This window comes from Colossoma macropomum, unplaced genomic scaffold (genome assembly GCF_904425465.1).
Source record: "Colossoma macropomum unplaced genomic scaffold, Colossoma_macropomum, whole genome shotgun sequence".
In the NCBI taxonomy this organism is placed as follows: Eukaryota; Metazoa; Chordata; class Actinopteri; order Characiformes; family Serrasalmidae; genus Colossoma; species Colossoma macropomum.
In genome coordinates, this window is record NW_023494805.1 from 4242863 (window position 1) to 4260757 (window position 17895).

Consider the following 17895-nt stretch of genomic DNA (forward strand, 5'->3'; position numbering starts at 1 on the left):
ACTACAAAGTGCACCTATATAGTAAGTGGAGCTGATAAAATGGACAATGAGCGTAGAAACAAGGAGGTGGTCAGAATGTTATGCCTGACCGGTTCTCTGTAGAGGAAGTGTTCACTTATTCACTGTATGTACTGTATACAATACATATAGTACATATTATTGTTGTTTACATGGAGGCACTTATATATAAGATACATATGAAAATTATTATTATTGTTTATTAATTTTTGTATGTTTTTAGTTTAGGTCCTTACAGGTACTGTGCATGATTAATAGGGGACATATTATTATTACATATAGATCACATGTGTCAGGCTCCAGTCACCGTGGGCCAAAGCACTGCAGGCATCAGCTCAGTGCCTCATTAAACACACCTGATTCAGCACTTCAGGTAATTAACAAGGCCTTTATGAACTGAATTCAGTGCTAGATGAGGGTGACGGCTGATCTCCGCAGCACTTTGGCCTGGAAAGTCCTCAATTTGACATGCCTGATATAGATAGGGGATCGTCTAAAGACAAATAAGTAAACACGTCCTCTACAGGCTTCTGTTTTTGCTGAGTTTATTTCACATAAAATGTTTAATGTAAAACATTTTGCGACTGTCTTTGCCAACCAATACAGGTAACACAGGTGTTTGTGTTTGTACTCTCTCTCTGACCACAGGCTATAACTCTGGAGCTGGAAGTCCAGGAGTTTGGGCTTTAGCTGGAATTCTGCTGGTCACCTTCCTCTCTACTGGAGTCTTCCTCCTCTACAAGTTCAAAAGGTACGTTTTGATGTTAAAGCCTTACGTCAGCTGCACTCTTTAAACTCTTTTTGTTCTGCCTGCAGGATTTCACTTCCCCTAGCTTTCATTTCTAGAATTAAACACAGTATGTTATGATGTTATAATGTAATAATGTATTATTGCCCAGAAATGTAACTATATTTTGCACCGAACTTGGTCAAAAATAATGTAATAATTTGCCTAATAATGTAATAAAGTGCCTAAACTGATAATATCATACTATTTTAGTAGTGAGGTAATATTTTATTATGATAAGATTTGGAATTTATCATATTTACAAGTTGATCTTATTATTGTTTTAAAGGGTGAAACTAATTCATCCAAAACGGATCTATTTATCTGTGTGTCTGTCTATCTACTTCTATTTGTCTGTATGTCTATCTATCTATCTATCTATCTATCTATCTATCTATTGGTCTATCTGTCTATCTGTCAATCTATATCTGTCTATCTCTATCTATCCATCTGTCTGTCTGTCTATCTATCTGTCTATCTATCGGCCTATCTGTATGTCTGTCTGTCTATCTGTCAATCTATATCTGTCTATCTATCTATCTGTCTGTCTATCAATCTGTCTATCTATCGGCCTATCTGTCCATCTGTCTGTCTATCTGTCTATCTATCTGTCTATGTATCTGTCTATCTAGCGATCTGTCTGTCTATCAATCTGTCTATCCATCTGTCCATCTGTCCATCTGTCCATCTGTCTATCTATCTATCTATCTATCTATCTATCTTTTAAAAGCACGCCCCAGTGGCCTCCTACTGTGCTTTTCTGCATTCTGCAAAATGTAGAATATGGACTAAAAATTAACATTACATTACAATATCAGACAAAGTATCATATCAAATGATCAACTTGTATACATGATAAATGACATATATGATATAATAAATATGATAAATTCCCAATAAAGTAATAAAGTATTATACATGATCAACATGAAAATGTTATAAATTCCCAATAATGTAATAGTTTTACATTATCATTACAAAAAATTACAGTATCAGTTTAGTCTGTTTGGTACATTCTTGGGCCAGTTTTTACATAATTGGCTTTTATCGCATTTTTAAGTGCAAAATATTACTGCATTTCTCAGCGATATTACCGTATTTGGAAATGAATACAATATTGGTTTATACATGCCTGGACCTTTGAAAAATACAAGAGACAGTCTGTTCTGTTCTGTTTCTGACATTTGTAATATTTGTAATATTTGTTAAAGCAATAGTTTGGCCAAGTTTAGACACTTTTGCTCTGAAGCTGAGCTTTAACTCGAGTTCTTTAGTTGAGAATTGGAGCTACAGTGTAGTTTACAGTATTGATTAGCATCAGGCCTGATCGTCTTTCTGACACTGTATGACACACTGTCCTCCATAAACATGGACAAAATACACAGAACCATAACAGCAGTGGTCACTCAGTCCGTGTTTATAGATAACACTGTGTCATACAGTGATTTAGACATTTACTTAGCACCGTGCTAATTGGTAGGGCTTCTTATTAGCTACATTAGCCTCGTAGCTCCAGTGCTGAAACTAAAGAAGCAAACTTCAAAAGCAAACTACACAACGGTGTCCGGTTGTGTGCGTTAGATCTCTGGCCAAACCAAACGTTCAGTGATGAGTTTATCAGTGAATGTTTCTGCAGTTTTTGTCTTGCAGCCTTTTATCCTTTGAACCCCTTTTGGATCTGGTAATGCATGACACACAAAAATACAGCGTGGGAAAGTATTCAGACACTGATTTGTGTTTTTGCTTGCAGCGCACATATTCACTTCAGACTTACACACTTAATGTCTTCTGATTTTGTGCTTATGAATATGAATACAAAAAAAATATTAATAAGTAGAACACATTCATATATTCATTCATAGAACACATACCTACTCATATGGGAAAAATATATTTCAAATATATTTTTTAAATATTTTGGAGTGTATGAAAATGGCCAAAAATGTATTATTTATTAAATATATCTTAAAATGCGTTTTTAGTGTATTGTCCAAATGTGTTTATCAAATATATTTTTGCAATGAGTAAAAATGGCCAAAAATTTTTTTTTGTTAAATACATTTTTAAAATGCCCTTATTTATATTTGTTATTGTATTTTTTGTTATTATATATGGTATATATTTTAATGTTTTTATATTTTTTGTATGTAGTTAACAACTATTGCAGATATTACACATTTCTATGTGTAATATTTCCCCATACATTTTAAAATAAATGCATTTTAAAATATATTTGGTTAATATGGCAGTATATTCTGAAATAAATTTTAGTGTTTGGAATGTATTTCTGTATGGACTGCAATGTATTTGAAATGCATTTCAAATATATAAAAATATATGTCCAAATTTTTTTCCATATGGATACAGAAAGGTTTAAAAGTGGAATTGAAAGAAGAAAGACATATTCAGACACCTATATTAACATACCTGGGGCCTCATTTATAAACAGTAAGACGGGTCTGGAATGTGCATATGAAACATCTCATGCAGAAACCGGGATTCATAAAGAAATACTTGGCAGGAGTCCATTTACAGGAGCTTTGACCCATACAAGAGTCATAAAAAGACATTTGGGAGAGAGCAGGAATTGGTGACACCCTATGGTAAAATAGGGAATTGCAGCTAAATCCTCACATGTACCAGTTCATACCAAATTAAGCTGCAGAATAAGTCAGAAAGTCAGGACAATCATTCATACCTAAGCATTGTTTTCATGTATTGGCATTTATTGCTACAGACAACTACCTGCCTCTTCCAATGTCCTTAATCTCCACATCTAAAGAAAAACATCCCCACATTTAAAGACGTAAACATCATGGGCTGGTAATCGTCGCAGATAATTACAAACTTAGTCTCATCGGCTAAGAAACAATCTGAAGAGAAGATGGACGTTTCAACATGACCACCACTCCAATCATACAGCCAAAATAACAGACTGGTTTCTGAAAAAAAGGTGAAGGTGCTTACAGGACCAAGACAATCACCTGATTTGAGTCCCTTTGAAAATGTATGGAGGATTTTGAAGACAGTTTGCCAAGAACAGTGGGCCAAAGTTGAGCCACAGTGCTGGAACAAGTTAATTACTTAGTTGCTCAGTCCAGGGGCACTACCCAAATGTTAAGAAGAGCCATTTTGTCCTTTCAACAAAAATCAAACTGTCTTGGGAGCCACAACGTTTTATGTCCATTTTATTATCGGCTCTAAATGTGTCTCAGTATGCGCTGATGTGCTAGTATAGGCTAAAAAACATAATACAAACGAAAACACAGACTCACTTGGCTCTGCTTTAAGCTTCAGCTCAGCTGTAGCTGCTTTTCTCGCATCTCTGGCAGGAAACGAAAGTAGAGCAGTTTCTTGTAAAATGTCTTTCAACGTCAACTTTTTACGAGGCTGAAGTCGTGTCCCGCTCGCCAGCTTCTTGTTTGAATTTTCCCGTTCCGCCTTAAATGGTGCCTGAGGCGCCAGAATGTAACTGCTGCACCATTTAAGGTGGAACGGGAAAATTCGAACAAGAAGCTGGCGAACGAGACGCGACTTCAGCTTTGTGACTTTTTAGCGTTTGACAGCTTCTTGTTGCAGATGAAACGTATCAGGAAACCAGCTGGAGTGAATATAAATGCAAATTAGTCTCCAAATTATCGATGTTCAACTTAAATCTTTCTCTTTGCTGTTTCGTTAGCTACTAAAGGGTGAATTAGCAGTTCTACATTAACTCCAGCGTTTAAGACCATTTACTGTTAAAACTATGTTATAACAACCAGCAGAGCTCTATTTTACTGCAAGTAAAAGGGTCACGTTGCCGACCCCTGCCTTAGATGCCAATAGCTTTGCAACAAACTACAGATGTTATCAATTTATGGTATCTGAATACCTTTTCCCTATAAATTCCCTATCAATTTTAGTTTGACTGTGAATGTGTACTCATAAATACATCATGTGTGTAAATCTGAAGTAGATATCTGCACTGGAGGTTTATTATATAACAAAAGCAAAGTGTCTGAGTACTTGTTTCCCCATTACTGTATAGAAATATACACACGCAAACACAGATCATGTATGAGTTTTAAGTACGAGCCATTTTAAACATTTGTTTTGCCTGAAATCCTTCCTAAAACCACATTTACAGCCTCCCACCACCCCCAGATTAGAACTGCATGCTCACACGCTCGTCTTTCTCATTGACATCCAGCTTTCTGGATGCATCGTAATGAAACATAACACAACATGAACTACAAAACTGTAACAGGAAAAACTACAAAAGCCATGGTTCCTTGCTGAGACCAGAGGAGGACAGCCTAACGCGTCCCTGGCTGCGTTTCAGAAAGCTGCCGGGCCGCAATGTCTACGCCCAGATGCACAACGAGAAGGAACAGGAAATGACCAGCCCCGTCAATCACAGCGACGACACGCAAAACATCATTCAGGGGGAGGAGTTTATCGACGACGACCTGGACTCGCAGACTCTAGGTAACGGCGGAGGTACAAGCACATCTCCTTTACTTTAGACTAACCTGATTACTAACCAACCATTATTAACCACAGAAACTACAGTGGCAGTCAAAAGTTTGGACACACCCGCTCATAAAGGCTTTACTGAATTTACAATTGTACACATTTAGAATTAATGTAGAACAACAGTGAAGACACAACTGTGAAATAACACATATGGGGCTGGTTTTCTAGACCCAGATTACACTTAAACCTGGATTAAATAGAGCATGTAAGGGTTAAACCCAGCAGTTTTGTCCGAATCAGTGTCTGTGAAATGCAATGACCAAAAAAGTTAAAACAAGTTTGTTTAGATTTTCTTTACAGTAGCCACATGTGGTCACACCACACTGGCCACTGAAAGTAAATATGATAATAACAAAACACAAATTTTATATTTTATATAGGCTTGAAATTTATTTAACTTTTTTATTTTTTTATATTATTAGAATCCAGTGTCAAGCATTTAAACATAAACCTTCAAATCAAAATATGTATAGTACTATAACTTAACACATCATCCACAGGGAACCGACCTAAACACAACATTTTTCTGCAAATCTTAGTGCACAGTTTCTACTTATTTGCTGAGTTTAACAAATTAGAAAATAAAACATAAATTATACAAACTGTTGCACAGGCCACATTTCCCCAGTATGTTAAATTGTTCAATTACTGCAAATAAACATTAATTGTGTATTAAAGTGTGCAGAACTGTGTTCACTGTAGAGGATGTGTTCACTTATTCACAATCAACAACACAAAAACAGGGATGCCGAAACATTTGCACACAACTGTGCATTCAGTCAGGTGTTTCTAAACTTTTGATTGGCAGTCTACCTGTTACATTTAATTTGATCTTATTTGTGTTTTTTGAACTGCTTTCTGAAGGCGCTCTGTAAACAATGCTTGTTATCATAGCTGGAAAACAATACTAATTAAGATATTTTCATTTATTCATTGAAGCTGTCTTTTCACTGCAGTGTTTAACCCTTGTGTGGTGTTCAGGTCTGTGGGACCCAAAGAAAAAATGATGCGGTTTATTATTATTTCAACCTCAGATTCTTGGTCTTTGCTCATTTTCTGTGAAGAACATATAAAATAACCCATTTTCAGTGTCTTCACTCTGTTCACCCCCCACACATGGCCTCCTACATGGCCTGCTGTTAGTGTGTGTGTGTTTGTATATATATATGTGTGTGTGTGTGTGTGTGTGTGAGGGTGGACAACATGGACAGGCTGCTGACTGGCTACAGCTGCTAAAGGAGAACCCTACGCTGGGCACTCGTGATATTTTAAACATCTGGTATTTTTAAGTTAAGTGACCCTTATTAGTCCCACAACGGGAAAATTCCACCTCCGCATTTACCCCATCTATGCAGTGAAACACCACATACACACTAGTGAGCACACACACACACTAGGGGGCAGTGAGGACCCTTGCCCAGGGCGGTGGGCAGCCCTATCCGCAGCCCCTGGGGAGCAGTTGGGGGTTCGGTGCCTTGCTCAAGGGCACTTCAATCACGTACTGCCGGCTCAGGGGATCGAACCGGCAACCTTCCGGTCACAGGGCTGGTTCCCTAACCTTCAGCCTACAACTGCCCCCATAACATAACCTGTTATGGCTGTACTGATTGAAAAAATCAATAATGCGGTGGGTCCACCAGACCACTGAGTAACAAACACATCAACACCACACAAGGGTTAAGAATAATTGCACCTGGTCTTGGCTGGTTCACTAAATGCTCTGATGGATTGAATCAGTGTGTTTGAAACAGAGATGGTGTTTACCTGATGGTACATTTCTAAGTGAAATACTCAGCACGTGTCCTGTGTTGTCCTGTAAACTGATCCCTGCTGAAAAACAGGATTAAAATGCTACAACATTTTGCTTTCTAGTGGGAATTGGCTTAATGATTCCCGTTAGAGACATCTCATTAGGAAACCATCAAATGCATCTGGAATCAGTCCCCGACCACCAGTTAAACCATTAAAATGCTTTACACTGTGATATCAACCCTTCAGGAAAACAGTAAATACCGTTATGGAGTACTGGACACCACCAGGCACTAACAGAAACCTTTAATAGTTTCTATGACTTTACCAGCAGGGCTAAGGAAGCGCAGTAGGAATGTATTTATTCCACTGTATACGTGTATATGGATGGGATGGGAGTCAAGTTTCATTTGATTTAAAGCTCCAGGAACCTAAATCTTTCTCTATAAGTGACCCTTATTAATCCCACAATGGGGACATTTCACCTCTGCATTTACCCCATCCATGCAGTGAAACACCACATACACACTAGTGAGCACACTTGCCCAGAGTGGTGGGCAGCCCTATCCACAGCACGCGTAGAGCAGTTGGGGGTTAGGTGCCTTGCTCAAGGGCACTTCAGTCACGTACTGTCAGCTCAGGGGATGAAACCGGCAACCTTCCGGTCACAAGGCTGGTTCCCTAACCTCCAGCCCACGACTGCCCCAATCTGGAAATAGAACCAGATGGTTTATTTTATTCTAGTTATTATATTTTCATTGTTTTTCATATTCCAGAATATGTCCTGTGAATAACCGTTCAGTGCCCAGGAAAAAGGCCCAGTGTATTTTGCCAAGTCCTCTATGTTTGGTGTAAACTGGGTGGTTCTAATCTTAGATCATATGTAAGCGCTGTCCTCACCAATCACAAGGCTGATGTTAGTTGTCCCGCCCACATAGCTTTAACAACACTGTCTTCTGCCAACAGTCTTTCTATGTTAACCACCAAGCGAAAGCTACCCAGCATAACTGAGCTATCAAGCTCGCTCTTCTGTCTGTCGTTGTGTGACAGACCAACAGCACATCCAGCAGTGAAGTGAATAAGGACCGTCTTTAAGGCGTCTCCATATAAAAGCTGGATGATGTTTTTAGTGAGTGGACACAGCGATGATGGCCTACATCACCGCCTGTAGATCCCGATTCACTCATTTCTACACTCACACTGTTGTGTTTAGTTCTGCTTCAGGGGTGTAGCAGGCTGTAAGTCTGTGACTGAGGGCTGTCAATCACACATGCTCATTAGAATATTAGGCCAAGCCCACGTAGTTCTCAGCTAGGTCTGATTGGCAGTTTTTAATCTTGTTTTTACCATTTAAACTTTTAACCATTTAAACATTTAATCGTTTTCCTGCATCTTCCACTCCAGTAACTCTGCTACAGACTGTCTGCAGGAACAACACTCCACATCACTTCAACGGGAATGTGCGTGGCTAAACTGCTGAAGCCTGAATTGGCAGTGCTAAACTGCTGTATGCTGAATGGGCGGGGCTAAACTGCTGTATGCTGAATGGGTGGGGCTAAACTACTGTATGCTGAATGGGAGGGGCTAAACTACTGTACGCTGTTGTTGGGAATGCCTTCACTGTAAGTAAGAACAAAAATAGTCCGTGTAACTTGAGCTCAAATCCCCTTTGTTTTTTGTTCATGTTGCTAGGCAACCACTCGGGGGTAGTACTCAGCATCACTTCGAGGGAGCTGCATAGCTACCTGAGCAGCTGATGGCCAGCAGGGGGCAGCAGCCGCCAGCAAAATGGACAAATGCCTTTCAGTTCTGCCCACCAGTGACCCTTAACACACCCGGACGAGAGAAAGAAAGAGTGGAGACACACCTGCACCCGTTACCCACCACAGCAAAACCTTCTATCACTCAACCTCTCTTTCTCTCTCTCTCTCTCTCTCTCTCTCTCTCTCTCTCTCTCTTTTTAACCGTCTCTACTGTAAATCTCTCTCTCTGTCTGTGTTTTATTGATCCAGAGAGAGGATTTTGTGCCCACAGCTGCACTGAACACCACACGCACTAACTCGCATGACGTAGGGGACCCCCCACCCCAAGCACACGCACAAAGGCTGAATCCCAAATTCCTCCCTACTCCCTACAGAGTGCACTATGTAACTACAGCTTCCACAGCCCATTTTGAGTTCCACCTACCTTACAGGTCAACAGTTACAGACTGTAGTCCATCTGTTGCACCACAGTTTATCAGCCCCCCTCTACCCCATTCATCACTGGTCAGTTTCTGACCACAGGAATGCGGTTGTCCAGTTGTTATTTGGGTGGTGATCCATTCTCAGCACAGCAGCAACACTGACATGGTAGTGTGTGTGGTGCTGGCACGAGTGTATCAGATGCAGCGGTGTTGCTGGAGTATTTACACATGGTGTACACTCACTGGCCACTTTATCAGAAACCCGCTCTTGCTGGTGTACAGTTATAACTGTAGCTCATCTGTGGATGCAGTTTGTGTTCTCCATCTTCTGGTCCTTCATCAGTGGTAGATTTTAGGTGGTGGTCCTCTCTCAACCTAGCAGATGATACACTCGTACCAGCACCACACACACTACCATGTCAGTAGTATCCTGGGGCAAGATGTGATCTCGTAACGAGAATGGGGACTACCATGAGCAATGCTGGGCTAGATTTGGGTGGAAATGTAGACTTTTTAGGGTGGGGAAAAAAGTAAGTATAAAATTTCTCAACAATCCCAAGCCTTGCGAAGGTAGAGCTCACAGTAGAGGGCGATAGTGCGCTCGTAAACATTGTCAACAAGCTTGTTCTTAGCTCATAGATATAGCGAAAGTTAGCATGGCTGGAAAGTCCCCCAAAAAGCTCAGATAAATGTAGATTAGTAGATTAATGTAGATTGTTGATTAACAGATTACATGCATTAAAAATAAACATTACCATTAGCAAAGGGAAAACAGTTCTGTTAGCCAGTGATAGTGTTTCACTAGTTTACTTTACAAGTTTGTTTTGCTTATCATTTGTTTTCCAGGTGTTAAAATGCATTCAGAGGTGGGTTTTAGACCCTTACTTGAAGAAATGAAGTTGTCCAGATGTATTTGGGTGGTGGTCCATTCTCGGCACACCACCCAAATACATCTGGACAACTTCATTTCTGTGGTCAGAATTTGGCCAATAATGAATGGAGTAGAGGGGGACTGATAAACTGTGCAGCAACAGATGAGCTACAGTATTTGTATGTCCATACAGTGGAGCTATAAGGTAGGTGTTTCTAATAAAGTGGCCAGTTAGAGGAAGTACAAGGTAGATGTTTCTAATAAAGTGGCCACTTAGAGGAAGTACAAGGTAGATGTTTCTAATAAAGTGGCCAGTTAGTGGAAGTACAAGGTAAATGTTTCTAATAAAGTGGCCAGTTAGAGGAAGTACAAGGTAGATGTTTCTAATAAAGTGGCCACTTAGAGGAAGTACAAGGTAGATGTTTCTAATAAAGTGGCCAGTTAGTGGAAGTACAAGGTAAATGTTTCTAATAAAGCGGCCAGTTAGTGGAAGAGCAAGGTAGGTGTTTCTAATAAAGTGGCCAGTTAGTGGAAGCACAAGGTAGGTGTTTCTAATAAAGTGGCCTGTGAATGAAAGTACAAGGTTGACGTTTCTAATAAAGTGGCCAGTGAATAGAAGTAGAAGGTAGTTGTTTCCAATAAAGTGGCCAGTTATTGGAAGTACAAAGTAGGTTTTTCCAATAAAGTGGACAGTGAGGGGCAGTACAAGGTGTTAGGCTCTAGTTAAGTGACAGCTAAATGCGTAATGCACTATTTGGGTGTGGAAACCATACTTTGATGATCCACGTAGTGCACTACATAGGATTAAGGAGCCATTTGAGACGTAGCCGCATATACAAATTCGCAGTATGAGGGCAGTCCAGTCTCTGTCTTTTTCTTCCTCCTCCTCCCCCTCTTCCTCTGTTCTCTCGGGACCAGGGGACACACTCCCTACCTGCCTCAGCACTTACACTTTCACAAACGGCCAGGGACCACCCCTTACACCTGTCACATGACTGTTCCGTGTACTCTGATTGGCCGTCCCAGAGACTCTCTCACAGAATGTCACTTTTTTTACTTGCTAGTTGTTGCTGTATGTATGGTGGTAATTGTGGCCTGTGACGTTACGCCTTTCCCTTTGACCTCTTTCTTCTCCCTCTCTGTCCTTTTTGTTGGTTTCAGTGCTGTTTTTGACCTTCTCTCTTTCTCTCTCTCTCTCTCTCTCTCTCTCTCACTCTCTCTCTCTCTCTCTCTCTCAGGCCTGACTGGTGTTGTGGTTGTTATTAGCCGTTCTCCCCATTCCGGTCTTTTCTTTGGGTGGGGGAGGGGGCTGTGAGGATGTGGTCAAATGTGTGTGTTTTAGTGACCAGGATGAGCAATGCTTTTGATTCAGGGGTAGCAATGTTTGATAGTTGCAGCCAAAGGGAAACAACAACTACGAGATGTTCTCCACTCCATTCATAACTTTCCTATTTCTTTCTTGTGTCTCGCCTTTTTTGTTTTTATTTGATCTCGTCAATCCTAAAAGTTATTTATACTTCATTAGTCGTCATCCCTCAGCTTCCGATGCAATAAAACGCAAGACGCTCCACTAGTTGGAGTCAACAGGGAACGATTTTCTGTGATTTTCCTTCTCCTTTTACGAATAAAAGTACGGTTACGCTTATTATCGCAACAATAAACAATAACAGGACACCAGAAGACTCGAAAATGAGGCGGAAGAAGGGAAATGAAGCATCATTCAAATGACTGTGCCTCATTTTAAAGTCCCTTCTTCGCCGATCGTACTACCTGCAGCACGGTCGTCTAATTATTAGGTGTTGTTTCATCAAAATTAGGTGTGTTAGACTTTGACTCAAAGTCAAAGTGGTCTCAGTCCCCGGTGTAGCTTTGGCTACCCATTGTAAGAGTTCTGCAGGTGTGGCGCTGTATGTACAAGCCTATATTAGGCAAAATACAAGAGGTTCCCTTTCATTCGGCTTGTGTATATAGATATGTGTACAGACAAAACAAGACAAAAAAACAAACGCCCGATTGTACATAGTCCCTCATACACCTGGTGATTTCACACTGAAGACCAAAATGTGCACAGTTTCCCAAAAGCCTCTCACGTTACTGCGTAGTTAAAGCAGTCACTTCTACATTTTCTCACCTTTTCTTGTCTGATGTTTACTGGAAGCTCCTCTTAATAATCTCACTGTATCCGAAACGTTCACTCAACGTTCGCACAACGTTCACTCAATAACAGAGCTGTGTGTGAAATGCTGCACTGTTCCATGATGTGCATAACGGTACTACTTTCTATTCTTTTGGTTAGTGGTAATTGTTGCTGGTGTCTCAGTCAGGGTGGTTCGTATGAATGGATGGTGCCAGTTATGGTGAAATACAAGGCCTCTGAGCACTGGCCTCTCCTCTGCTTAAGAGATCGTAACTAGACAAAGATATTATCTCACTTGCACTAATCACGTAGTGGTTGTTTTGTACTGCAATGTCCAGAGGGGCTTAAGGACCACTCATCCAATGTGGACAAACAGTAGAGGCTGGCTGGAGTAGAAAACTGAGCATCTGTGAGACGCTAAAGCTCTGACTTCGGCCCCAGGATGACTATTGAGTGCACTGAGCCCTTAAATAAGGAGGTTTCTTTGTGGTTTCTGTTCTGAAGTATCAACAACTCTGCGTCGTATCGCCTAAGGCTGGGCGATATGAACAAAACACTTGCATATTGCAATTGACATATGCTTTGCAATGTACTAAAAACACATGGGTGAACTGATAATATGACATGGTTACATTATTTTGACCAAAATAATCCACTGTTACTTACAGAAAAAACTCATCTCGATCTGTAATTGGTCAGAAATATAGCAACCACCTGGGATATCACTGTTACAAATGCCAATATTGCAATAATGAGTAACAAACGATATATTGTTCAGCTTTGTTATGGACCCTATGTTCAACAAGAACCGAGTTAATTTGGCCCGAGACAAATTGGAGCACCCATTCAGCACAACCTCAACAAAAGAGTCAAACTGCAGTCGGAATCTCTTGGCTTAAACCAAAATGTTACAACAGTTGTATCTACTCCCAGCCTCTCTCTACACATTCACTATGAAGTTTATGCTAATATATGACAGTAATACAATTCTGCACATATTTTATTTCTGTACACAACAGTTTGGTCTGATTGCAGCAGAATCTGAACTGTGTTAATACCTTGTATCTTTTCTTTTGTACCTGTATATGCACACATTTGACTCAGTAGTAGAATTAGTGATGTGCTGTCTGTATTTTCACACCCTTTTTTGATGGAAAGAAAGGAGCAAAGGAACACGAAGGAATATAGCTGAGTCCGGAAAAGGCATTTTCAGCTAGTTACCCGGATCGAAAGAGGGCAAAAACTGATGGTGACACTGCACTCTTTCTCTGAGTGGACTGGTCTAGATCCACTCGAAAAGGACACTTGGTACGAACACAAACCTTGTGAAAAATGACTTCACGGTTTTACTGATACTGTAATTTGTTTAATTTGCTTTGTTTCTTTGTTTTTTTTTTTTTTCCTTATGTAAATGAAAACGCTGCCGAAAGCGTACTGCACTTAACCCGTGCGTGTGGATGGAAACACACACTCATAACTGTATAGGTTTGTTCTAATGGTTTGATCTGTTCAATAAAAGTTTAACATTCTTCTTGAACCTGTCATCCTGCATCTTTTGTTTTTCGAAAGATGTGAAAGATGTTATTTTACTCACCCCGGCAGAAAACAAGCTACTGTGCAGTAGGGGATGCACAGACTAGTCGACTTGTCGGCTTTAACGCTCAGCAAGGACACTTTAAGCTTGATGTCGACTAGTCGCTGATCACGTGATTATGACACTTTCAGTATGGAAGCCTCGGAGAAGACGACAAGTGATGAGTCTGGTGACTTCATCAGTGTCTCCGGTTTCCTGAAGGCTAGTAATGGGATCCGGAGCTCATTGGAAAGGGCACATCATGACCTATAAAGTTTTGCTTTGTTCTGACATTCATCCGCCAATCTGCAGTGCTTCAAACACCAGATATTAAACGTCGATCCCGAAGAACAGTTTCCCAAACGTCTGTTTCCCAAAGACCCAAATAAAAAGTCATGCATCACTGGAGAGTGGGCATAACGTCCTGTCAAGTTTGAAGTAAGTTACTCTTATTTTTGCCAAGTTATGGCACTCTAAATTGCTCTGGATATTCGGACCTCCACTGCAGGCGAGCATCTTGGCAAGCCCACCTAGGGTGCGCCTAAGTCAGATACAAATTTGCGAGATTCTGAGATTCGTATCTCCGATTCCTTGAAGGCTAGCAATGCAATCCTGGACTCATTTGAAAGGGCACATCATGCTGTACTACCTTGTGGAGATTGGCTTCATCACAGAAAAGTTGGATTTTTAAAGCAGCTTGTTGCAAAGCATTCCCTTCTCCTGTGGTCTTATTCTTGATGTAATCAGTGATTCATCAATGTGGCCTCACTTTTCATAACTGTCAAAAATCTGAAGTTGTGCAACCCCTACTGTACAGGGACATTTTTGTTCGTCAGAGTACTCAAAGGTAGAGCAATTATCCTAATGCCTTTAAACAAGTTTTCCCAGGAGAAAAGTGCACAATTGTAACTTTTCATAACCAATTATTTTCAAACAGAACCATAAAATAAAGGTCCAGCACAAGGTGTGTGGAGTTCATGTAACTTAACGTGATGATTGCAATAAAATGTTACAATTATGTTCCCTAACCAAAGGTACTGAAGATGTAGCCTTGAGGGTACCACAACAGTGATCTGAAGGGTCCTATCCTAGCGAGGGTTTTAGTACCTTTTTTCCTGAGAGTGCATGGGTTATAAGTGACAGGGTGCTCTCACATGGGAGATGTGTTTGAAGCAGAATTGAAGAATGCATAAAACTGATCAGTTTATCTGTTTTCACTAGGCCAAAGTTCCACAAACTGTTGCATCAAAGACATTTCACTCTGATTGAGAATGCAGGACACACAGTTTAATTGTGCCTAGATCCCAGATGCTGCAGAAAATAGCAGCAGACATCAGCTAGAATCAAACCCTCATGAATCTAGGGACAAAATCAAGTGCTTTGACTGCTGTCTACTTAGGACTGAAAACAATGAAAAGCAATGAAGCTGCAACACTTTTGTGTGTAGTCAGAGAACACAAGAGCAAATTATTTAGGGATGGTAAAAACCTTAGAAGGGTCAAAGTCAGAAGGCGTTGTCACTAATGTCGATCATATGGAGAACAACAGAGCTGACAGAAGGTGGAAAGGGTGTCAAAAAACATCATCCGTAACTTGGAAAATCTGGAGAAGCAGGCAAGAAGGGACCAGAGGAGTGCTGGAGTGGTGGGCAGCATAGCTGGGAGGGTGGTGGAGTTTGAGTCAGCAAGGATTCTTCTGTTCTTCAGAACTCTATGAAGCTTTTCTTTGGTCTAGTCAGGGACACAGTGTGAAGGGGATTTGGAGGAGGAAGTGTGGTAAAGGCTCTGGAGCTGTGAGACCTTAAGACCATGGTCACTAGGCATAGGGTTCAGGTAAGTGTACCTGGAAAGGCTAGAGAAGGCTGCCACTCGGACTGAAACATTGCATGGGCCTTACCAAGGAGTACAACTAGATATGGCAGTGCTACCCACAGTAGCAATAACAACAAACCTCAGTCTGGCTGTAGGCTGGAATGGTGAGGAAAATCATAATGGCATTTCACATGGGAAGCTATAATGTTGAGTTCCTTTGAGAAGGAGTTTCTTTTTCTCCCTAACTTCGGTGATCCTTGAGTAATCTTTGTCTGATTAAGGATAGTTTCAGTCATCCAAATAGTTGAATTGTCTAGCAGTATTAAGGTGATTGGACTGCAGTACAATCTTGATAATGTTTTGCCACTCAACTGATGAGGGGCTTCATCAGTTCGAAATGGGTGGCTACAGATCTGGAACATTATTTCTACATCAACCTCACCTTTCAGTTGAGGCAACTAGGAGCTCAACAGTATGTCTGCATCAATATCTTCTAGTCTTTACTTGTACATACAGCAAATTCTGGGGTGATAGTCCCTTCTGATTTATGTCTAAAGTCTGCTTTATTGTTTCCCAAGCTCAGTATATTATTATTTTTTTTAATTTTCATATTTATAGCTCATCTATGTCTATGTGATTCATGTTACTGTCCCTGCTTCCCCACTTGGACCTTTCCCAGGTGTGTGAAATGTGGGGGCTCGTCCGGGATTTGAACCTCAGCCCTCACATAGAGTTCAACATAAAGGTTTACACTTTCTTTTACATTGTACATTGCAGTTTGTCAGTTTTTCTCCACCCTTGTTGTTCATCCCAAGCATCCCAAGGTGCCATTCATGTTCCTGAACCAGTGGCTAGGTCTTATCCCTAAGTAGGAGATCAGAGTTCTCCATTGAGAAGGAGTTTCAATCTTTTTCTCCCAAATTTTAGTCGCCCTTGCGGTAATTCTTGTTTTATCAAGGCTAGTTTCAGTCCTCCTAGTTGTTGAATTATTTAGCAGTATTAAGGTGATTAGACTGCAGTATAATCTTAAAGACTGAGGGGCTTCATCAGTTCAAATGGGTGGCTACTGATTTGGAACAACATTATTCCTACATCAATCTCACCTTACAGTTGAGGGAACTAGGAGCTCAGTAGTATGTCTACACTAATATCTTCTAGTCTTTACTTGTACATATTGCAGAGGTGATATTTAGTCCCTTCTAATGCACTAAACAGATGTTTTGTTGTTTCCCAAGCTCAGTATCCTCATATTTATAGCTTATCTAGATCTATGTGATCTAAGTTACTGCCCTTGCTTCCCCACCCAGACCTTTCCCAGGTGTGTGAAATGTGGGGGCTTGTCCGGGATTTGAACCCAGGCACCTCACATAGACTTCAGCACAAGTTTACACTTTCTTTTATGAACATTGCGCATTGCAGTTTGCCAGTTTGTTTTACCATCCTTGATAAACCATCCAAGGTGCCATTCATGTTCCTGAACCAATGGCTAGGTCTTATTCCTAAGAAGGAGATCAGAGCTCTCCTTCCCACATCCTCCATGTACAGGTTGGCCACTGTGGATGACACTGTTGAACCCACTGTACAGGTCGGCCACTGTGGATGACACTGTTGAACCCACTGTACCAGTCGGCCACTGTGGATGACACTGTTGAACCCACTGTACTGGTCGGCCACTGTGGATGACACTGTTGAACCCACTGTACAGGTTGGCCACTGTGGATGACACTGTTGAACCCACTGTACAGGTCGGCCACTGTGGATGACACTGTTGAACCCACTGTACAGGTTGGCCACTGTGGATGACACTGTTGAACCCACTGCACAGCTGAGTTTTTGTCCCTTGAAATATAACTGCATCTGAAACAGGTGGTGCTCAGGTACATGTCTGGTCCAAGCTTAGCTCCAGTATGTGACATTCTGTTATCCTCAGTTTCAAAGTAAATGTACTTGTTATGCATATTAATAGTGAAATGATTGTAAAATAACATTAAAATTTTGTTGTATTTTATAGTAGTATTTTCTTTATTTTGCATTTTTTACTTCATTATAATCAACATTTTAAAGTGCTTTATACAAAAAGATAATTAAAACATTGGAAAGATACAATATAGTGGTCACAATGATTTAAAGGCAAAATTAAGGCCATAATGGAAATAAATGCTTGAATGTCATTTCAGGTTTTAGGAGCTATAAAAAATAATCTTGTTGAGCTGTGTGTAAACTCTTCTGTTTTCAGTTTTAACTCATGA

At 40.5% G+C, this 17895-nt stretch overlaps 1 protein-coding gene across 1 annotated transcript in view; it reads left to right on the plus strand.

The window, feature by feature from the left end:
- sorcs2 (sortilin-related VPS10 domain containing receptor 2) overlaps nucleotides 1–10419 on the plus strand; it is a 408078-nt gene extending 397659 nt beyond the window's left edge. Inside the window, exons 25-27 of the mRNA XM_036596509.1 lie at nucleotides 667–769; nucleotides 5127–5284; nucleotides 8762–10419. Coding sequence (XP_036452402.1) covers nucleotides 667–769; nucleotides 5127–5284; nucleotides 8762–8826 — 326 coding nt within the window. The 3' untranslated portion in view covers nucleotides 8827–10419. The remainder of the gene's footprint in view (nucleotides 1–666; nucleotides 770–5126; nucleotides 5285–8761) is intronic.
- Nucleotides 10420–17895: the final 7476 nt, after the last annotated feature.